The 25846-nt window shown below is 32.5% G+C and overlaps 1 protein-coding gene across 1 annotated transcript in view; it reads left to right on the top strand.

Moving 5' to 3' along the window:
- LOC124534873 (lachesin-like) overlaps positions 1–25846 on the top strand; it is a 96351-nt gene that overhangs the window by 31505 nt on the left and 39000 nt on the right. Inside the window, exon 3 of the mRNA XM_047110916.1 lies at positions 6081–6288. Within this exon, the coding sequence (XP_046966872.1) occupies positions 6081–6288 (208 nt within the window). The remainder of the gene's footprint in view (positions 1–6080; positions 6289–25846) is intronic.

The following is a 25846-nucleotide window of genomic DNA, read 5'->3' as shown; positions in this document are numbered from 1 at the left end:
CAATTATTTCAAAATAAAAAGAAAACAAATTGATTAAGAAAATATCGAAACAATCGCAATTTGTATGATAATTTGTTTCGTTTGAAAAAACAGAAAATGTTTTCATCTGTCGAAATTAATAATAATATTATTTCTGCTGTTCATGTCGTCTTGTTATTATTTATACATACATTTATTGTATTTTTGTTTCATAAAATTTAAAAAAAAAAAAAGAAATCTTATCTGATCTTTATTTTTTAAACTGTGGTCTTAACTAAAGGTCCGTATGTGGTATTAAAATTCACAAGGCGTTGCGAAAACCAGAGAAGGTGCACCTTGATTTTTGTGCATTGTTACGCGGTAGGCATCTAGCCAATCCACCTTTTGGAACGACTCGTAATGAATCGTAATCAACTCTGCTCGACTTTAAGAACTAAACTACTAATGAAATATACAAATTGAAAAAACTTTTGTTGTATAATTTTGCATAAAAATAGCTTATAAGCCGTAAATGTCTCGTCGATAACATGAGGTCTAGCTTCATAATATTTGCTTTTTCTTATTTTTGATAACATTTCATCTATTTTGTTTTATTTAATATGTTAGATGTATGAGTTACGACTGCTCATATACATTGGAAAGGTAATATATTACAAGATGCAACCCCTTCGAGCTGTCAAACCTAACTATCAAGTATATAAATAACGTGTCCCATAAAAAAAATTCTTGCCTTCGGTAATGTTAAGAAGTCAGGAGATCAGAGTTTGTTTATGTTAGGTTTTTGATTAAACCTGAATATTTTGAACAATTATTAAAAAAAGTTTGTTATTTTTAGTTCCTTATAGAGTTAATATTTAAATCTAATTAATTAAAATCAATATAAACATTATTCAAGTAGTCTTGTACAAGCACTTTTGAATCGTCATTTTACAATTACAGCATCAATGATGCTGTCACCGGTTCAGAAAGTAGATTCTACCGAGAAATCCGGCAAGAAACTCAGTAGTTATTCTATATCTACATTTTGAATATATAAAGTCATGTTGGTTAAAAACAATTATTTAAATTAATACATCCTGCTTGGAAGTCAACAGGTTTTTTATCTCATGAACTCCACGCTTTTTTATCATATAATATATTTACAATTCTAAAATGTGTAGATTAATTATTATTTATTTATTTAGCGCGAGACATCAGCTTATGCAGCCTAAATTTATTTTTAAACCAAAAAGTCAACTCAATTAAATATCTTATTGTAGGTTTTGTTAGGAGTATGGAGGACGCATACACAAATTAAATATTAAACCTTTTTATGTATTAAATACTTGTCAACTATGTTCTCTCGTCTGACGTCTATATATATTGTGCACTGTCATTACTTACATATAAAATAAATTGTTACAATTAAATAGTCGCCTTTACTTTTATTTCATCAGGTTATGGGCCCAGTCAAGCCCGCCTTTTTGTATTATTTTCAAGTTTTACTTCAGTACTAACAAAGTTATGATAAAAGTAAAATCTGACGAGTATAACTTCACTTTTAGTTACCGGCTCGCGACTGATTACTTTTTTCAGCTATTTTCAGATAAACATTATATGTTATAAATATGGCTGGAACTAACGCTATGATGTCAATTGAGAAGTTGAAGGGTCGCGACAATTGGGCAGATTGGAGTTTTGCAGTCAAGGCATACTTACAACTTGAAGATTTGTATAGCTGTATTTTGAAAGCACCAGATGCTTCCGATCTCAACGCAGTTAAACAAGACACCAAAGCAAAATCCAAGTTAATATTGTTGGTTGACCCAATTTTATATGTGCACATACAGGATGCACAGAATGCAAAACAGGTGTGGGACAATTTGACAAAGGCATTTGAAGACCAAGGACTGACACGGAAGGTTGGCTTATTAAAAGAATTAATTAATACTAATTTAGAAAGCAGTTTGTCAGTAGAAGACTATGTAAATAAGATAATGACAGCCGCGCACAAATTAAGAAATATAAATTTTCACGTGGACGATGAGTGGTTGGGCACATTAATGCTCTCAGGGCTACCAGAAATGTATAAGCCAATGATTATGGGCTTGGAAAGTTCCGGTATGAAGATTAGTGCTGACTTAGTAAAAAATAAATTACTACAGGATGTCAAAATGTCACTACCGCACTTTATCCAAACACAAGAAAAAATATGCCCAAAAGTGACAAAAAAGGTCCTAGATGTTTAAATTGTAATAAGTACGGACATCTCAGCAAAAATTGTTATTATAAAAAGAAAAACAACAATAAGAAAACAGATAAAGACACAGGCTATGTTGCAGCTTTTTCAGCATCCACAGCAAATGATTCCAATTCTTGGCATGTTGACTCAGGAGCATCCATGCATATGACGATGCACCGGGACTGGCTCACTGATATCACCGCTTCACCTGTACCGAGCATAAGGATTGCTAACAACAAAGAATTAAAAGTTGAATGCTGCGGGAACGTATGCATTCAGGTAACGGCACGTGATGGTGGTACCAATTCAATACAGGTGAGGAATGTTTTACTTGTACCAGAATTGAAAAAAAATTTGTTATCAGTTAGCAAAATAATTCAAAATGGATGCAAAGTAATATTTAATGAATCTGGCTGTCAAATTTACAATCCTAGTAACAAATTAGTAGCAGAAGCTAGATTAATTAATGCAACATATCTGTTAAATACTTACCAAGAAATGCAAGTCATGACGGCCAAGGCTGATGATGATACTTATCTGTGGCACCAGAGGATGGGACATTTAAATTTTACAAGCCTTAATAAGATACCTTACTATATAGAAGGAGTTAAGTTATCGACAGGAATGGAAAATTTCATCTGTATTACCTGTCTCGAAGGCAAACAAACGAGAAAACCGTTTCTTGCTGAAGGTTCCCGAGCAACCAGTTTGCTAGAACTTATCCACAGTGATGTGTGTGGACCGATGCAGCAGATATCAATAGGAGGAGCGAGGTATTTTGTAACCTTTATTGATGACTTTTCTCGCCGCGTATACATTTATCCGATGAAAAACAAGAGTGAAGTATATGAAAAATTTGCTGAATATAAGAATAGAGTGGAGAATGAATTAAATAAAAAAAATAAAATTCTTAGATCTGATAACGGAACTGAATATACAAACAATAATCTTGAGACTTACCTGAAAAATCATGGAATTTTGCACCAGACATCTAATCCGTACACACCTGAACAAAATGGGTTAAGCGAACGAATGAACCGTACCCTTATTGAGCGTGCTAAATGTATGTTATTAAACTCTGGTTTACAGAAAGATTTTTGGGCTGAAGCTGTTACTACAGCAGCTTACATAGTGAACCGTTCTCCCACTCGCAGCTTATCAGATGCAACGCCATATGAGGTATGGACTGGAAAAAAAACCGAATTTGAGCCATATGAGAATATTTGGATGTCCTGCGATGGTGCAAATTCCAAAAGAAAACAGAAGTAAGTTGGATGTAAAGTCGCGAAAATTAATATTTGTTGGCTACAGCGACGGTACAAAAGGCTACAAATTCATAGATCCTGAAACAAAAAAAGGAATTGTTAGTAGAGATGTAGTGTTCCTCGAAGCTGCAATTAAAAGAAATAAAGTAGATGAAGTACCTGAAAAAGAAAAAGAAATTATTAAAAATAACATGGATATAGAGGAAAATAAAGCTGAAAATACACATGAAGTTAGTAGAATGAGTAATGAACAAAAAAAGGGAAAAACTATATACTTACCTCTGTGTGATGAACCTGAAGAACCTATGGAAAGAAACATTAACGATGAGACACAAGAAAGAGACGAAATACAGAATGTATCTCAAAGTATTTGTATTTCAGATGAATCTGATCAATTTGAGGATATTAATGATGAAACATACATACCTGATAGTACGATAAACTCTTCACCGTTATTTAATATGACTTTGAGACCGCTGCAACATAGAATAAGGTCAGAAAATAATGACGCTTATCAGAACCCGTCTTCACTAATGTGTCAAAATGTTGAATAAACAATGAATTTACTGAATAGTGATCCACAGAGCCTTGAAGAAGCTTTAAACAGTAATAAGGCCGATTAATCTTTCAAAAAATGCAGTCTCAGCAAGCACATAGTACCACTTTGTGCGAGAGAAGATTGCCAATAAAGAAATCCTGATTAAATACAGATGCACTGGAGAGATGGTCGCCGACATATTGACGAAAGGGCTCCCTCGAACGAAGCATGAAAACTTCACCGCATCTATGGGACTACATTTAAAGCGTCTGCGTCCAGGAGAGGATGTTAGGAGTATGGAGGACGCATACACAAATTAAATATTAAACCTTTTTATGTATTAAATACTTGTCAACTATGTTCTCTCGTCTGACGTCTATATAAATTGTGCACTGTCATTACTTACATATAAAATAAATTGTTACAATTAAATAGTCGCCTTTACTTTTATTTCATCAGGTTTTATATTTACTACAAAACTGTTTGACGTCGCGACGTCAAACAGTTTTGTAGTCGTAAACGACGCGTCGTCGCGAAGCCTTACAAAAGTATTTTGATAAACGTTTAAATTAAAAAAATATATATATTGATAATATCTATCAGTAGTCTACAATATTTTGTAGACATGCTTTATTACGGACCTTATATTATTTTTATCGTTATGAATTTGAATGAACCAATAGCATCCTAAGTAAACATTTCTGATTAGGTCCGAAATCTATTATTTCGGGCGTAAAGGACAATTTTATTAAAAAGAAAAACGTTTTCAATGCTTACATATATAAACATTTATATTTATGTTGACAATAATGATGAGCAAAGTCAATTTATTAATTCATTAATTTTTAGTACATGCTTTATTATTACTATTTACTTTGTGCTAGGACATTGTGTGTCCGTCTAACTAGGTACTCATCGTATATGCTACCTCCAATCAGAAATGATGTATCGTTAGGTTTCGGTTTGAAAGGTAGGTGAGCCAGTGTAATTAAAAATACAAAGGATATAATAACTTAGTTTCCATGGTTTGTGGTGCGCTGGAGATTTAAGGAATTAATAAACGTATCTAATAGCGCCAATGAGTACTAGTGACCATCAGGTGAACCATTTCATAAGTTCACCTAGCAATTTCATAAATAACAGTCATTATGTCTCTGATAGTATAAAGAGATAAGACATTTCAATTTATTCATTTGTAAATATTATACAGATTATATCAATAATCCAGCCTTGAAATATATCAACGCTGTCGACGGTTTCATTAAAGGAAAAGGTTTTGGCCCTCGATCGCGCTGCGATACAGGATGCCTTGCAGACGTTTTATATCACCAAAGAGTATTTTATTAATTATATTAAAAAGTATTTACCAAAAGTTTCCATTAATGACAAATGATTCGTAAGCTATAAATATAAAACAAACAAATACAATCTCAATTTTTTTAAACTTGCTAATAAATAAATTTTAAAAACCTAACAATAATTCTTAATGTACCGCATTAAAACCATATGTATTATTATTATGTTCTAAAAGGGATACAGCATTAATCTTATTTAAACAGGTAATTCTAAAAACTCAATATAATTAATATACATTAAATAGTCATTTTAAAATGCGCTAAGTGAATTCAGCGAAATTTATTAATTAATATTTTACTAAAGTAACAGTTTACTACAGAATAATATTTATAGTAGGGTTCTCTTCGCTCTGACAAACGATGACAATATTACATTAGACTTATATAGCACATGCATCTACCTACATATCAGTTATATAATTATTTAATATAATTAAACAAAGTGCATTTCTTGAATGTAAAGTAAAACAAAACTAAATTCTTGGAACCTTATCACATCTAAAACGTATTGCCTTAAATCAACATTATTTTGGCAATTGACTCATTCCACTAAGAGGACGTTATTACGTCAACGTCTTCACAAATAACTTGATTCAATAATTAAAATTTCAGAAACCGTATATTTGTTTTTCATTACTGAAGCGACAATTTTAGTACTAACATCAGCTCGCTTCGTCAAAAGGATATCGTTTGAATGAGCTCTGAAATATTTTATGTTGTAGGTCGGTTGGCTTCGAGCGGAGGATCAGACAGTTTTAACGATGCATGAACGAGCAGTCCTGGGGTCGAGGTATGCGGTGAGCCTGGACGCGCCAAGGACTTGGCAATTGCGTATACGACCGCTACGAGCTGAAGACCGCGGCTGTTACATGTGTCAAATTAATACCCAACCAACTATGACCTGGCAGATAGGCTGCATCGATGTTTTTGGTAAGTTTTAATCAATTATACTAACACGGCTCTGTATTTTGAAAAATAGTACCTCACTACTGATTGTCTTGACGATTCTCCTCGGTAGAATCTGTGTTCCAATCCGGCGGTAACTACACTTAATATAGTTTTTTTATTGATTTAGTAAAAAAATATAATTGTTTGATGTTAATTATTTACAAGTAATAAATTTTATCGGCAAAGGAGGCAGTGTGTACATACACTAAAACAATATGTAAAAACTACCTTTAAGAAAGTCAGAGTTATATTTAAGCTTCTTGGTAAAAATTTAGGTCTTGTATGTAAATTAAAATGATGAACTTGGTGGTAGTGCTTTTTGCAAGCCCGCCACTCATCAGTAATTCTACCCCCAAATAACAGTACTCAGTATTGTTGTGTTCCGATTTGAAGGGTGAGTGAGCCAGTATAATTACAGGCACAAGGGACATAACATCTTATTTCCCAAGGTTGGTGGCGCATTGACGATGTAGGGAATGGTTAATATTTCTTACAGCGTCATTGTCAATAGGTGATGGTCACCACTTACCATCAGGTGACCCATAAGCTCGTCCGCCAACCTATACCATAAAAAAAGTACCTTCCAGTATTAACTATTGCATTCCGTGTAATTCTTTATCGGAAATACAATTTCAAATATGATAAAAATAATTTAAAACTATCTTCTAAATTAAGATCGATCGAACCCCAATGAGCTATTTCAAACGTACCAAGTAACTGGATTGTACATTTCACATATGTGTATAAAAGTAATTACTCGGTGACGTCACGTCCGGCTCGATTGCTCCTGCCCACTACATAATAAATAAACGACACATGTTCGCAATCTCAACGTTTACAGTAAAAATACGTAGCGATGATTAAAACGAAAGTAAATGACCGTAATATTCTTTGGTTTAAAAATATATAAAAATGTTTTTGAATGACTATTTTTAGGCCAAAAAGAAATTATTAATATCGTGACTTATATTCCTTCTATACAAAAATTCGTTGATGTTTAAATATTATTGTATCGAATATAATTATGACAGAACGCCGTTAAGATAGCGTTCAGTGAAGCGAATTCGTTCATATTCTAAGCCGTTATCGACATCAAATATTTTTATCTACATTACTATAAAAACATATTTGTAATAAAGAAATAAATATGTCAAAACATCACATACCTTACTCTGATCCCAATGTAAGTAGCTAAAACACTTGTGTTATGGAAAATCAGAAGTAATGACGGTACCACAAACACCCAGACCCAAGACAAAAATAATGATAATCTAAATCGACTCGGCCGGGAAACGAACACGAGACCTCAGAGTGGGGTACCCGGTGTACTCCCCACTCGACCACGGGGGTCGCCAAGTAGGTGTAATATTATGTAGTGATTTGTATGAGTACAATTCAAATATCGTAGCCTGATGGTTATCCGTAAGAAAATACTTTTAAATAATATAATTTTTTGTACTACATTTCGTTCGTCTACATTCACGTAAGCACTCGCAAGCATATCAATCAGATTTAAAATATAAATTCCCGGTTTTACGAAACGACGTATATTTTTGTTAAATACGTCAATCATTAATAATCAAAGTGTCAGTACTTTTGGCGTTAATAAACTGTAGTTTCTCGCTAACGGGAATTTGTATTCGCTTTTGATTTTGTATTTGCTTTTACTGCATACGTTTCACATGCTCTATCTGCGTTTTGTTTTACATGTGTTTTAATGGCATAACATTAATTCGTCAATTAAAGTGAAAAGTGAAATACATTTTATGATTGACTCTCGATAAAATTGGGTGAGTTTGCAAAAACAAGCTTTGAAGGTAGACCTGCAAAAGGGCAAATTGGTGGTAAGTTGTCGCCACCGCCTTGAACCTGAGAAATAAGTCCCTCATTATGCAAATATGATATAATTAATTATATATTACAACTTCGCGACAGAATATAAATGATGATGACTAGATGGTAATTTCCCGGACAGTCTACCACTAAGTATAACGAAATATTCCGATAACTATAAAATTGTATGTCGATCGTTTCGAAAAAAATAAAAGGTTGTATACCTCACAAACTTTTTACTTGTATTTTTTTATTTTCAATTAAAAATGTTTTATAGGTTTCCTGGAGACATTTTGTAAAACCATATTCATGGTTACCAACAAAGAGCTAACTTTGTAATGTCGGGTAATAAACGTAACAAGTTTATATTTGTTCCTCGTATTAATAGTATGTGCGTCATAGTTCTAGTTAAGCCTTTTATATTTACAGAAATAAAAACTTTCTATACTAAAATCCAATTTGAATAAGCGAATATATAATTATAGCATACAAATACATGCACGATAAAATCTGGGATCATGGAATATGATCCTCCTCTCCCTTTGAAGAGAATGTTAGGAACATATTCCACTACGCTGGTCCAATACTTGTTGGTGGATTTATATATGGCAGAATCTCCTTGAACACATGCGGGTTTCCTCAGGATGTTTTCCTTCACCGTTAAGCTCGAGATTAAATTATCATCATCATAATCATCGGTTAAGATGTACGCTCTAGCCACAGGGCAATCTCGGCTTTCAAGGAATAGTAAATATTTCTAGCAATGCTAAATTTCTAAGTAATGCTGGTAAAACTTAAAAAGTACCCGCACTACTAGTACTTAAATTGTCACTTGTAACTTCAGACAATGACCACCACTAAGTGTACCACTCACTGTAGACTTGATTCTTTTCCTATTAAATAATAAGATTTATTTAACCTTTAAGTACCGACGTGCGGTCTCACAGGCCCCGACAGGTATACGAATTGCTAGTTTACCCCTTTCCCTGCACAATATCGAATCCAGCTTTTCAGTAGCTGCATGGTTAGCGCCTTCATTGATATTGGAACAGGGAATGTTTTTGTAGCAGGCATATTTGGTGAGTAATCATCTTTTGAAATTCCGACGCGGCCTCACAGGCCTCACGTCGGTACTAACGTAAGTTTTTCTATTCATTTATTTTCTAAATAATATGTTATTTTTAAAGATATTATGAACTATAGATACAACAGGGACTTCCGTCTATTAATGAAATAGTTTTGCAACAAATTGAATAAAAAGAAAAATACCCCCCAGGTCTTTTGCCTACTAAAATAAGAATAAACTTTATTTGGTTTTTACAAAGGATTCAACGGTCTGGTCTTATCTTCCGAAGAAGGGAAAAGAAGTCATTTTAACTTAATTATGGCTTATAACGACAAAACAAACAGTAAAGCCAGAAATTATAAGTTTTTATAATTCTATGAAAGGCGGTACAGATAAATTATTTGAAACAGTATTCACATGCAGTCGCCGAGCAAGACGGTGGCCTGAACGGTGACGGTGGTGGTCAATTTTCACCGAATTTTAGATATTAGTTGCGTAAATTCTTATCTTTTAAATAATATTAATATGGGAAAACATTTTGGAAGAGATACATTTGTAAAAAAAGTCAACAGTTAGTATTAGAGCATATAAAGCAAAGACTTTGTAGCCTAAGATTGCACGTGAACGTAGAATGAGTTTGGCAAGAACGCTTGAAGCTATGGAAGTCAAGAATTGTGTCTCCTTAGCTTCATATTTTCTTGCACACCAACCTAAATTCCAAAGAAAATCGATCTATATATACTATTCATGTAATCAATGCGTTTGTTTGTAGTGCACTAAACAAGTGTGACCTGATAGGGCTTAAAATTTAAGGAGTAGTTGGACTGTGGATGTTTTTTTTTTTAGAAGGTTTATGTCAATATATTATTTTTTATCTAAGAGTTACATTAGTCATAAGTGAGAAATGCTATTTTTTGCTATTCTGAAAGGAGTGTTTTTTGTGTTTGGATTTTTTATATCGAATGGTCTAAATTTTTCCCGAAATTGAAGCCAAATAATATTATTGTGTTATAATTACATGTTTCGTTAAGTAGAATTTATTTCTTTGCTTATTTTTTCGTAAAACCCTTTAGTTTTCAACATAATTTAAGGAAAAATATTCAACTCATACTTTTTTTATAAAAAACTGATATTACATACGCGGCCTCTCAGGCCTCACGTCGGTACTGACGTTACAAAAAATGCACGTCAGTACTTAAAGGTTAATAATTAAGTCTTAATAAACTTTCTAAATTTTGTACACGGTAAATCTATATTATCTATATAAATATTATGAAAGTAACTCAGTCTGTCTGTATGTTGCTCTTTCACTAGTAAACCGCTGGACCAAAATCGATGAAAATTTGGTATGAAGCAAACTTGAACTCGAAGAAAGGACATAGCCTCCTTTTTTCTGACTTATGACAATCAATATCTTAAAACGTGAACGAAGCCGCTGGCTGATGATAACAGTCAACATCTTAAAAAGCGAGCAAAGCCGCCAGCGACAAGTTGATGATATTTCCCGGTATCTTATATATGAGTATAGAATAAATACAGACGAAAATACGAAACGTTGTCCAGGCTCAGGTAAGTTATGGTACGATTAAGGTGCGGCTGATTGAGCGTATCTTTGAGGCCTCATAAATTTAATACCCCACCCCGTTGAACGCGCGGATAAATAAGGGATTACTGATACAAAATACGCTCCACTTGATTGCCTTTGATATTTTATTTGTAAAGATTCATTTGATATTTACATAATCACTAACACTACATAGTATAAAAACAAAGTCGCTTTCTCTGTCCCTATATCCGTATGTATGCTTAAATCTTTAAAACAACGCAACGGATTTTGATGTGGTTTTTTTAATAGATAGAGTGATTCAAGAAGAAGGTTATATTATGTATAATATTAGAAGTTTCCACTGTGATGTCATATCATTGCACCCGTGCGAAGCCGGGGCATGTAGCTAGTATGTTATAAAGAATATCACAAAATGTAGTTATGGTTAAAAATATACTATTTATTATAATATAGCTTCTACCGCGGCTTGGCCTTTGTGTGAAGGAAAAGAGCAACTGTCAGGTATCGTATGTTGTTTTTTAATATATATGTAAAATTTCATTGAGATCGGTTGAGTAGTTAAGATGTTATGTTGACTTTGAATTTTTTAAATGTTGAAAGAAGTAACTACTGAATTTCTTGCCGGTTCTTCTCGGTAGAATCTACTTTCCGAATCGGTGGTAGCTTCACTTAATTGTTAATTGACGATTCAAAAGTGCTTATAAAAGCCCACTTGAATAATGTTTATATTGATTTAATATAATCTATATTATATTAATTTTATATAATCTCTCTTCTGCATATATAATAATAGTTAAGTTGCATTTATGTCGGTTTTCTGTCATTTCAAGTTATATTTCGTAAGTTTAAAATAATAAAAACCGATTTATAATGAAACGTGACCTTCGCGTCCGGTCATTGTGAAACTTCGAAAATAATGGGCATTGAAAGAACCAAAGTTCACAAAAGTGAAAACATAGAGTGTTATTACTGAAACAAATATTTATTTTTTTAATAATTTTCAATCGTGGATGATGTGACGTCATAAGATAGAATCATTTCGTTTTCTGTCACGGAATACGAGTCTTTCTCAAGCTTAAGTATCAAGAAGAAAGGATGAAAAATATATCAGGCGACTTCAAAAAGTATAATATATTTTAAAGTGAAATTTCTTAAGTTCGAATCGATAGTATAGATCGACGAGAATTGAAAATGAAAAATTAAGAACGCGTCACGTTGTATCGTTTTGTTACACGAAAGAGACAGAAGATGTAATATTAAGGATGACGACCTCCGTGGTCGAGTAGTGTGTACACCGGTTTTCATGGGTACGCTACTCCGATGTCCCGGATTTAATTCCCGGCCGAGTCGAAGTAGAAAAAGCTCATTAATTTTCTATGTTGTCTTGAGCCTGAGTGTTTGTAACGTCGTTAATTCTGATTTTTCATAACACAAGTACCTTAGCTACTCACATTGGGATCTACTTACATGATATACATATGTTATGTTGTCCAATATTAAAGATAGCTATATATTAATGATGTTTCAGTTTTAATCATTGGTATCGCTTGTACGGTGCAGTAGCATACTTTTCATCTCAGCCTAGAGCTATATAATAAACTGGCTGCCGCGCGCGACTTTGCTTGCGTTTTGGGCAGTTGGTTGTCATATATTAGGCAAAAAACAGGTACAGTTCCTTGAAGTCTAAGTTTACTTCACACCAAATTTTATCAAATTCGGTCATCGGTTTGGTCGTGAAAGAATGTGTGACAGACGGACAGACAGCCTGAGTTACTTTCACATTTATTATATTAATATTGACGATGCCTTCAAATATGTATTTATACATGTTATAAGATTATACAAAAGCTCCTTAGTAAATATTTGAAACAAACTTTATTCTATTTGTAAACATCATTATCTATGGCTGGATATAAAATATATTAAAATCAAGTGAACGTTTCCGCCCAACCCATTGCTTGCTTTCTAGGGCGTGCAGGACTGATCGATCGGTCAGGAGGCGAGGTTACGATTTGACATTTACAATGCTTTGAATATTCTGAAGTATTTTACTTTCTTGTAAAATATATATTATAATCGGTTTCATTAATTTTCTATGTTGAAAAACATCTGGATTGTTTTGATACTAGTTATAGCGCGCGGGTTCGTTAACGTTTTAGGGACTGGTTATCATGTGTGAGCCAAAAAAGCCTATGTCTTTTCTTGGAGATCAAGTTTGCTTCACACGATTTTATTATATTTTCATCTAAATTGGTTGATTGGTTTGATTCGTTTTTTAATATTTCTCTTTCAACTTCGAGTAGGTATCTATCATTCATATAATTGAATTTAAGAAATTTTACTTAATATTCAACTTTTTGAAGTCCGACATCTTTTTCGGGTCCACCTGGATCCCTGAGCCTAACGACTCGTATGTCGTGACGGAAAACGAAAGAGCAACAGACAGACATACAAACAGAGTTACTTACACATTTATTGTATAAGCATAGATTATTTTTGAAAGGAACCAATTCACGCGCTTCCTATTAGTTTGAGTCATTATACCATAAACCTTTACGATAACACACCGTAACAAAGTGATCGTAAGACTAAGAGATACAAAATTGAGACAAGACCCACCAGATCACCCAGTAATAACAAGATCTTGGTAAACATAAATCATCCAGTAAATCGAATCAAATCAAAATATACTCTATTCAAGTAGGTTTTTATGTCCACTTTTGAATCGTCATTTAACAACTAGGTATATTAAGTGAAGCTCGAAATGTAGCGTCTACTGAGAAAAACCAGCAAAAAATTCAGTGTGTTTATTCCACCGCACTGTTCTAATGTGTGTTAGCAGAAATAATAAATTATTGTTGTCTTAGATTTTCGCGATTATTACACATCGAAATAAAACTAGTTTCAACGGATTTAAATCGCGTATATTAATTATTTTTATCATCCCGACGCTTCGAACATTTTACAGCTTTTGTGGTCACGAGTAGACCTATTTCCAGTATACCAGTCTACCCGATTTAAATCCGTTAAAACTAGTTTTATTTCGATAAGAAATTTTCTACGATTAAAACATTTACTGTCACAAATTTTAATATTCCAATTTAAAGCGATCTTAAAATGTATGTTATATGTGTTTTTGGGTAGAATGAATCTGGAAAACATATTCATTGATACGGAAAGTACATTTCGTACGTCCTTCGTTTATTTTATTTGCGCACGTATGAAGCGGAAATCATTAAATGGAGTGTAATAATGCACGTTATTCTGTATTGTGAATTTCAATGTTAACAGTGAAATATATACACAGAGGTAATTGCTTTACCATAAGAATAATATTAAGTCAAGCGCGTGTATATATATTTACCTATATCAATAAATATGAATAGGTATGTGTTCATGCTTATATCAGATTTTAAAATTATTATTAATCTATTCGATATACAAAGTTGTATGTCAGTTGTGGTTTAAAATAACCATTTCCGCTCCGCCCTTGCATTAACAAAACTTTAATTTGCGTTTTTCTTGCGATTTGTTAAAAGCCCTCCTCTATAATGCTCTTAAAGTTGTTGATTAATTATATCTTGATTTATATAAAAAACCGAGATAGCCTAGTGGTTAGAATGGATACATCTTAACCGATGAATGTGGGTTTAAGCCCCGGCAAGCACCATTGAATTTTCATGTGCTAAACTTGTGATTATAATTCATTTCGAGCTCGGCGGTGAAGCAAACCATCGTAAGGAAACCTGCATGTGTCTTATTTCAACGAAATACTATCACATGTGAATCCACCAACACGTATTGAGTTCTCCTCAAAGGGAGAAGAGGCCTGACCCAGCAGTGGGAATTTTACAGACTGTTATTAAATAATTTATATTATAATACTACATTATAACACCTAATTGCTTATATGTACTTTAATTTAACTTCCAATACCAATAGCAGCTTTGCGTACATTTAAAATGCAATGTTTTCGTGAACCCATATTGAATATTATATAGTATTCAAGATCCCGACCGATGATATCACGTCTATTAAATTCCTTGTTAGAGTTGTTTATTTATTTATACGACTATATATTTACATGAATTTTTGGACATTTAGAATAAATACGTTATTTATATTGGTAATTTTATTTTGAAACACTTAAACTAAACAATTATAGCTTGTAGTTTTCCATTTTGTATGCTTACAAAATATCACTGACATTACTTATCAATAAAAGGCTGATGTGTAAATAAATATAAATATCAGACAACATCACATACATTACTCGGATTCCAATATAAGTAGCTAAAGCACTTGTATTATGGTAAGTCAGAAGTAACGACGGTACCACAAACACCCAGACCCAAGATAACATAGAAAAGTAATGAACTTTTTCTACATCGACTCGACCGGGAATCAAACCCGGAACATTGAAAACTGGCGTACACTACTCGACCACAGAGATCGACAATTAAATCACTGGACATTTAAAAAATGCATAAATCTTCAACATCAATAACATGGATAATTAAAAATTTATAACATAAAAACACATATTGTTTGTAGTAAGTTAATGCAAATTATAAATTGATTTTTCCATTCGACTTCAATTAGAGACATCTTATTCCTGGATGTTTAATGACCAAACCGGATTTGTTCAACACAAAAATTTACATTCATAAATTAATATAATCTTGAAAAAGCATTCGTCGAAATAAAATTATTCGAGATATTTCAACGGAATTCATTTATATCAATTCATTAGAGCATTTATACACTAATTGGTCTCTTTCAGACCTCATAGAGCCATTAATATGCTCAAATTAAAAGTCGAAAGAATTAAAAAACCAACCCCTTTAAACGTTTAAAAAATGCTATGAAATATAAAAGTCATTTCGCTGAGCAAATTATTAATAAATGAAAAGAAAATTTCTTAATTACCAACATTTGTGTCGTCCTTAGTTTTTTAACTTTTTCATTAATAATATTTTCGTCGATGTTATACGTCACTATTTCTGACGAGAATGTGTATTTTTAGATGATTATACAACGGGAATGAAACGATCGTCTCCGGGCTGATACAAATAAACATATAAATATTCATTGGGAACAACGTCAAGCATTGTTTTTAAAAATAAGATATTGTAATTCTCTTCGATAAGATCCGAGATACTTCCTCGGAACCGGTAATAGAATTTTGACAATCAATAAGTGAGTGTAATGCTTGAATAATAAATGAAGGATAATGTTTTTGATTTTATTATTACCTTCCTATAAATTATTTCAAGCTAAAAGTATTTACAATTTGTTAGCATAATATAAAATTATTCTTCTAATTTTATTATATTGTGTAACAAAAATATTGTTGTGTATAAAATCAGTTTTATTTTGAATAAAATAAGTAGGGTAGTCGATTTAACAGTCCATGCGGACTATTGCAACTCTGTTATAAATGGTCACCTTTTATGCGTCGAACGAAATGGTAACCATTCCTTAGGAACTAAAATGTTGAGCCTTGTGGCTGTAGTTACTCGATCGCCCGACAAGGATCGAAACACAACAATACTGATATTTATGTTTAAAGGTAGAACATGTAATGAGTAATATGATACATATCAAGTCTAGCTTTCATAAAGAACCAAGAATAGTTGTGTAATTTTAAAGATCTAAGCATATCAAATAGGGAAAGACAGCGGTGAGCGACTTTGTTTTATATTATGAAATGATGATAATATATACAAATATTAATAAAGATAGTCACTCTACAAATCAAGAATGCGTGGAAAAATACATTAATATTTATTATATTGATGGTTAATTAATTATTATAAAATTAATAATTAATTTCCAGTTTTATATAATGAAATAAAGGTTAAATTATTTCATGTTACGTGGATATATGAAGTTTTTTAAATAAACTTCAATATTATAAAGACATAAATGTCGCGTTGAAAAAGTGGCTAATTATTATTATGGTTCTAAGAATGGTTCTGTGAAAGGCAAGAAGCCTTATCGTTACAAAAACTCAAATAACATACGGCGCAATGTGCAATATGCGTGATTAGACTTATTAGCACTGGGTGAAATTGTACAGAAAATTATGAGCTAGTCAAATCGGTATATTTAATGTTATAAGTTCATTAGTTTGTTACAATTCATGAATATATAACAACACTTTTATGAAATACTAGCTGTGTTTTTAATTTAACAAAAAATATTGTTGTGCAATAAGTTACTCCTTATTATATCAGCTACCTGTTAGCGAAAGTCCCATCAAAATCGGACCAGCCATTCCAATGATTATGTACGTACAAAATTTTGAAAAAATATATTTTGGTGTATATACCGTGTACACATATACTATGTTGTGTGTAGTAAAATTCATTCATTCTTGTTTCCAAATGCACAATATTTTTTCATTAGTAACGTGTATATTATAGTTTCTATTCCAAGGTATTAACCAGCACATGTCATGTTCACGGTATTGATTACTGAGCCGCTATCCTTATAATTATTACAGTCTTACAGAATAGCTTTACAGTTCTTCATACTTTATCAATAAATGGATTTTTAACTGACTTAAACATAATGTTTTTTAAGATTAAATTGCATAAAACCATATGGACAAAAAAAGTAAAGTAAAATAACAGCCTGTAAATTTCCCACTGTTGGGCTAAGGCCTCCTCTCCCATTAAGCAAAGGGTTTGGAACATATTCCACCACACTGTTCCAATGCAGTTTGGTGGAATGCACATGTGGCAGAAATTAGACACATGCAGGTTTCCTCACGATGTTTTTCTTCACCGCCGAGCACGAGATGAATTATAAACATAAATTGAGCACATTTAAATAGTGCTTGCCTGGATTTGAACCCGTAACCATCGGTTAAGATGTACGCGTTCAAACCATTGGGTCATCTCAGCTCAAAAAAAATATGTATATCGGGATAAAATACATTTTATTAATAATGGAAATCTTTTGAAATGGAATTAATGGAATTGTGAGTGTTTGAAAGACCATTTTATGATATTTATCAATTTTTGTATTATTCCTATATATTATGTTTTTTTAATACTAATAAAGTATATTAATATGAAAATGTTACCACACAAAATAAAGGTTTGTATTAAGGATTTGACTTATAATAAATTAATTGCTGTTGTTCGTAATATAATCAAAGCGTAGAGTCATTCAGTTTTGATTTTAGAAGAAATCAAAGAAGTTACATATAGTTTAGTATATACACATACATAAAACAAAAGAACGAGAAAAACAAAAACATTTTAAAACATCTTAAGTGTATTCACTATAATTATTAATTATTGACGTTTTAACAAAAACATACGTCGTTTCGTTGTCTATGTCATCTAAAATAACAATGAAACAAAGGTATAAATAATTCAAGTTAATAGTAGGGTTCAATGACAGGACACTGACGTACTTTACTACGTGTTTTGTAGGGTTAAAACAACAATATAATTATGTTGTATTTGGAGCGTAATATAGTTCAACCTTTTTGAGGAACTCATTTTAAGGATACGACGATAAATAAATTTAACAGAAGTATATTATATTATTTTACGGGTACTTGAAGTAGTCAATTATAGATTATAATTTATCTCATTGAGGAAAATTTCATATATTGGATGTTACTCTATCATATGTGATGTGTGTGAACTTAGCTGATCATTGTCCAACAGATCACAATTAAATGTGAGTTCTGTTAGCATGCAGAAGAGTTCTATAGTTCCTGATAGTTTTTAGGAATAGTTCTGGCGTTTTTACCTTAAAAAAAATTGTCGACGAAATGATCTGCTAACTTCCCGTAGCAGATCATTTCCCAGCAGATCAAAAATAAATAGGATATCTGAGCGCATATAGCTGAGTTCTATAGTTCCTGATACTTTTTAGAAATAGTTCCGGTGTTTTTACGGGGAAAATCGTGAAAAATAAAAAAAGTAGTAGGAAAATAAAACGACTAAAAAAACCGTTTTAAACGTTTGAAAACATTGTTAAAAGCAGGAAATCTTTTATTTCTGGTATAAAGTAATGATAAATATCAATTAAAACTCGCAATTAAGTTAAAACAAATATTTTACTGTCAGCAAATCATGGTAGAGCAATTAACTTAAAGGAAAACTAAAATTCAATGGTTAAAAATTATAATAATCAACACTAAAGGCTAGAACTCCCTCCATTATCACAGACTGCTGTGAGATCTGAAACAAAAAACCTCGTTTCGAGTCGAAAAATTGCGTTTCAGTTCTGATTCCCATATGTAAGAAACGAAGGAGTTCTAGCCCTTAGCGGTGATATAATTTGAAATAATATTAAATAGAATTTTACGAATTTTTAATATTGCGACCATGATCTGCTGGCACTTAAATGCGAGTTCTGGACTCAAAAAGAGTTGATTTGCTGATTCTGAAACGCAATTTTTCGACTCGAAACGAGGTTTTTTGTTTCAGATCTCACAGCAGTCTGTGATAATGGAGGGAGTTCTAGCCTTTAGTGTTGATTATTATAATTTTTAACCATTGAATTTTAGTTTTCCTTTAAGTTAATTGCTCTACCATGATTTGCTGACAGTAAAATATTTGTTTTAACTTAATTGCGAGTTTTAATTGATATTTATCATTACTTTATACCAGAAATAAAAGAGTTCCTGCTTTTAAAAATGTTTTCAAACGTTTAAAACGGTTTTTTTAGTCGTTTTATGTTCCCACTATTTTTTTTTCATTTTTCACGATTTTCCCCGTAAAAACACCGGAACTATTTCTAAAAAGTATCAGGAACTATAGAACTCAGCTATATGCGCTTAGATATCCTATTTATTTTTGATCTGCTGGGAAATGATCTGCTACGGGAAGTTAGCAGATCATTTCGTCGACAATTTTTTTTAAGGTAAAAACGCCAGAACTATTCCTAAAAACTATCAGGAACTATAGAACTCTTCTGCATGCTAACAGAACTCACATTTAATTGTGATCTACCGGACAATCATCTGCTAAGTTCACACACATTCATATGTGCTCGTACATTGCATTGGTACAAACAGCAAAAGTTTTCAAGAGAAAAAGTGTCCTCAGCAATGGAATCCTTTAGCGTGTACTTAGATTCAAAATAATTACATAACTTTTATATAAATATGGATAGACAATAGTAGCACATCAAATATTCAACCGTCAATATCTATCTATTGTAAGATGTGTTACTCACTAAAATTAGTTTAGAATATATTAGTCTACATCAGTTTTACTTAAAAAAAAAATTAACAAAAAGAAAAACCTACTTCAAACAAAACACTATTTTAATACAAATAAATATGCACTAAATAGTAATAAAAATAATTGCGTACTCAAAATATTTTTTAGAATCATCCTAAGTAAATTACCAATTTTTCATTTCAAGGAATTAATAATATTTCAATTTACCCCTTCAAGTAAGATAAAAGCTTTTACAAGGGGTGAGGCAAGAAGTGCTGAAGGGGTCGGGGTTGAACCAGTGACTTATTATCGCCCAGAGACTTGTAAAACATTGCAATAATAATGCTTACTTTAAAACAAAATAAAAAATATATAAACAGTATTTAGATAAAAACTCATGTGCACTAGTGACGCTTACTTTTAAAAGAATAAAGAAAAACAAACTTATTTATATACAAACTCCAACAAATAAACGAATTAAGTCACTGGTTCTCAAACTAAAATATTCACTCCAATGGGTATTAAAGAGTAATAACATTTTGTCCTCGCTTAAAACATAATAAAACTTCGTCCTTCCGAGGCTAAGGGAATAGTTTAGCAATATTGTACTATTTGCATGTGGTCCCGATTTCTTTTTCAATTTCAACTTGTTCGCCACTTTATTGAGGTCGGTGTCACCCGAGCTGACGACGAATAATGGGGGAATATCTCGCGATAAAATAGGATTCATATTTAACTATAGACGTATTCTTGACGTCTATGTAGTTCAATAGAATACAATTAAATAACAGATGTGTGGACATGTGTGTGTAAGTGAGTAAATGCTCATATTATTTGTGGGTGTGTGAGTTAATTTTTTTTGTTGTAGTGATTTGTAAGACGAAAAAAAATAAAACTGAGTTTCGTTCATAATATAAACTTAGTGTTATGAGAGCCATATTAAATTCCATCGGAAACATATTTTTACACAAACCTACCAATTTTTCTCATTTAGTACAAAGCACAAGTACCGATAACGATAATATCTAAAAAGACGAGAATCAGATTAAGGTTAAGACTTGCATTCAGCTTAGTAATTCCAGATTGAAAAATCCTTGACAAATACACAACAACGTATAATTTATTTACCCGGCTAGCGACCACTACTTAACCGCTGGAGAGATATGGCAGTTTTAAGTGCTTAAGATAAAATATTTTTAATGATCCAATGCTTCTCAAAGGTTATCCCCTTGAAATGCAGACCCATTTAGTTTTACAAAGTTTGGTGGACGCACATTAAATATTAGGCAGAATTTTGTCAGACCCATGTAGTCAGTTCTCTAATTGTAATTCAATCTCGTATCACTTATAATTTTTACAATCTACAACTAAACTAATATTATAAAAGCGAGTCGAGATGGCCCAGTGGTTAGAACGCGTGCATCTTAACCGATGATTACGGGTTCAAGCCCAAGCAAGCACCGCTGATTCGTGTGCTTAATTTGTCTTTATAATTCATCTCGTGCTCAGCGGTGAAGGAGAACATCGTGAGGAAACCTGCATGTGAGAAATTTCATAGAAATTCTGCCACCATGCATGACTCACCACCTGCATGTGTCTAATTTCAACGAAATACTGCCACATGTGTATTCCACCAACCCGCATTGGAACAGCGTGGTGGAATATGTTCCAAACCTTCTCCTCAAAGGGAGAGGGAGCCTTTAGCGCAGCAGTGGGAATTTACAGGCTGTTGTTGTTGTTGTAGAGTCGTATCTGTCTGTTTGTATATTGATGTTTTACAGCCAAATAAAGAAACATAGTTTGATGACATTTGTTATGAAGCGATTTTCAATCAAAGGACACATAATACTCATTATGCGTAAAAGTTAACTTGTATTCAATAAAAATATATAATGTGTGTATGAACTTAGTTTTTGTTTAAAAGTGTTCCGTCTTTTCCTTTTTACTTGTGGCAAGTTTATTGAGGGCGGTGTCACCCGCGCTGACAACGACTAATATCTTATATCTTGCGACAAACCAAGATAAAGTTTTTCATACTCTTATTTCTGTAAAAAAGAACTCCTTGATGCTTTGTTATTAGACTTTATATACGATTGTTATAGAGCTCTCTATATATTTACATAATATATGTGTATATGTTTAGCAAGGGACGTACGTAGAGTTCATTTAAAATAAACTAGCTGTTACCCGTGGTTTTGCATGCGATTCAGCAAGTTTTAGGTACATTAAAAAGAAGTCTTTGTCTTTGATTGTAATTCAAACTTGCACCATACGAAATTTGATCAAAATCGGTACAGTAGTTTAGCTGAGAAAGAACATTAAACAGAATTTTTAACTTTTACAATTATAATATTAGTTGCTATTCTTGTCTCGTTTAAGTGATCTTTACTGATGGTCCTGTTTTTATGTTTATGAATTTATAACTTCAGTATATAATTATACAGAGAGAAAATAAGTCCTAGATTAAATTCGATTTTAACCAAAATTAAAATACACTTTATCCAATTAGGTTCTTACAAGCACTTTAGAAACGTCATTTTACAAGATTAAATTCGGTTCGAAGTGTAGATACTGAGAAAAACTAATAGGAAACTCAATATGCGACATTTACATAACTTGGGCATTCGAATTTAATATAATTTACTTTATTGAGACGCGATTTTTATCATCTAGTTTTTACTATTTTACTTGGTGGTAGGGCTTCGTGCTAGCCCATCTGTGTAGGTACCACCCACTCATCAGTTATTCTTCCGCCAAATAACAGTACTCAGTACTGTTGTGTTCCGGTTTGAAGGGTGAGTGACCCAGTGTAACTAAAGCCACAAGTGACATAACATCTTAGTTCCCAAGGTTGGTGGCGCATTGACGATGTAAGGAATAGTTAATATTTCTTACAGCGTCATTGTTGATGGTAACCACTTACCATCAGGTGGCCCATATACTCGTCCGCCAGGCCTAACCTATACCATAAAAAATCTAATATTTTATCGAGTAACACACTTTTTTTGTCAATGTTTTATTTAGCATGCGATTAAATTATATTCATTGGTAAAAGCCAATGATTGTCGAGCATAAACGATCTTTTACCCTGTTAAATATGTATCGGGGACCAATAAATCGTCTGAATATCGTTATGACCCGTTTTGATAGGCCACTGTTTATTGGTAACCCAATTTCTTTCAACTACAGGGCGTTCTTGTGATGTTTACCTTTCCTATGACAACTTGCTAAATAAAACAATTGAATGATGATGGAACTGATCCATGAATTATAATGAACTAGCGGCCCGCCCTGGCTTCGCACGCGTAGGTGTAAATTTTTTTTTAAATTTTTACCCTTTATTTATATATTTATTGTTCCTTTTTTTCGACACGCTTAACAATATTGTCATAATGTTGTCTTAAATTTTCGCGATTATTACTCAACAACAGCCTGTAAATTCCCACTGCTGGGCTAAAGGCCTCCTCTCCCTTTGAGGAGAAGGTTTGGAACATATTCCACCACGCTGTTCCAATGCGGGTTGGTGGAATGCACATATGGCAGAATTTCTATGAAATTTGTCACATGCAGGTTTCCCACGATGTTTTCCTTCACTGCTGAGCACGAGATGAATTATAAAGACAAATTAAGCACATGAAACAGCGGCCCTTGCCTGGGTTTGAACCCGCAATCATCGGTTAAGATGCACGCGTTCTAACCACTGGGCCATCTCGGCTCTTCGAACACTTTACAGCGTTCGTGGTCACGGGTAGCAGTCTACCCGTTGGGTTGTTAAAAATAACTAATATACGCGATTAAAATCCGTTTAAACTAGTTTTATTTCATTGTCATTCTGTTTCAACTTACATACATATAAACCTTAATAAATTATATAAATGAACCTTCGTTGTGAATCCCTTTGTCTACATGAAAATCCGATCTGTAGTTTTGGATTTTATCGCAAACATACAGATAGACAGACGCGGTCATAGGACTGTTTTCAACCGACTTCAAAAAGGAGGTTACGTCTGTATTTTTTTTATGTTTGTTACCTCATAACTTTTCACTGGGTGGACCGATTTTGATAATTTTTGTGAATCGAATGTGACACCGACTCCAAATATAACAATAACTATAACTACGTTATATAATCGTGAATCGACTTTTAAGTAGTCTAATATTTTTCATTTTATTTTACTTAGGGGGACTTTAAAAATATCTTAAATATGTAATTATTTTTATTACTTTTTAGTGCATATTTATTTGTTTGAAAATATTTTTTTGTTTGAAGTCGGTTATTCTTTTTGTTAAAATTATTATTTATATAATATGTGGTTATCACTGAGCTATGTGGGTTTTAAATAGGAATATTTTTTTTAAATGAAACATCGTCGTTCTCAAAGCGAATAAAAATAAACGTCGAACATTAAACATTTCTCGAGAAAGTTGGTTAAAAAGTTTTGAAACTGTCTCTTATATCGCGCGCGGGATGTGTTTCATAAGATTTATATTACAGTATCTGATACAGTTAACAGTTATAGGAAATATCACTTTTGAATGTAACCTAAATTTTAATGATGAACTGAACAAATTAATTTTACTCCTTAGTCTTAGAGCTGAGATGGCCCAGTGGTTAGAACGCGTGCATCTTAACCGATGATTGCAGGTTCGTTTAATTTGTGTTTGAGTAAACCTGCATATGTATAATTTAATCGAAGTTCTGCCACATGTGCATTCCACCAACCCGCATTGGAACAGCGTGGTGGAATATGTTCCAAACCCTTTCCTTAATGGAAGAGGAGGCCTTATCTCAGCAGTGGGAAAAGTACAGGCTGTTACTTTACTTTTACTTAGTCTTAGCAGACTGATTCATTAATTTATTTATATACACTAACCGTAATATTCAATTTAATATTGTAAAAAAAACACTTCAAATTGCTACCAAGATCAATAAAAAATATACATAACTTTCATTATTTATTTATATGTATATTTATTTTTAATTTATATGTATACTATAATCTATTAATTTTTGATGATTATATAAATTAGTATCAGACTGCATTGATATATAATTGATATGAGCACGACGTGTACACATGCTTAGTAATGTAATCTAGCTCAAAATTATGTAATTTCGTAATTTTAATGTATTGGTTCTGTTTGTGTACCTATGAATGAATAAATAAATAAATAAACAAGTGTACATAATTTTCATTCGCTCAACGATCATTTAACTAAAATAATACATAATTACTCGTGGTCTAAGGTCTTTGTGCAAGTTCCTCTAGTTACTTAACACTCGCTCATGATATTCTGCCGCCAAACAACAGTACTCTGTATTGTTGTATTCTGATTTGAAGGGTGAGTGAACCAGTGTAACTTAGGCCATAAGGAACATAGTATCACTGTTCATTAAATGAATTCACAAGGTTGTCGATGTACGGAATGGTTAATATTTCTTATATTGTCTATTGTCCATGGGCGGTGGTGACCACTTATCATCAGGTGGCCCATGTGCTCGTCCACCGACATATGCCGTAAAAAAAGACAACAAAAAAATTTTTTTGCTTTTATTTATGCCAAAAAGGTACAGATTATTTCGTTTTCTATTGTAATATTCTATTCTAATCTTTTCTATTGTAATATTCTAAACATGATTATTATTAATTCTTCTTTTATTATTGAGTGTGACATTTAAAAAGATTTAATTAAACGTTAAAAGTATCAATACCTTATCTTGGTTGTTTAAAAACCGCCAGGAAAGAGTAGTTTTTTTCACTATATGGACCACATTTCCAGTATTCATTGTTGAGTGTGATGGACTTAAGATCGTCTGGGTTAGTACGACGCACTGGCCACTTATTGTACCACTGACTCATGTTGTATTCTTGCTTTAAG

Source organism: Vanessa cardui, chromosome 13, assembly GCF_905220365.1.
Source record: "Vanessa cardui chromosome 13, ilVanCard2.1, whole genome shotgun sequence".
Lineage (NCBI taxonomy): Eukaryota > Metazoa > Arthropoda > Insecta > Lepidoptera > Nymphalidae > Vanessa > Vanessa cardui.
The sequence above is the reverse complement of the archived record's forward strand: the minus strand, read 5'-3'. Positions and strand labels throughout refer to the sequence as shown.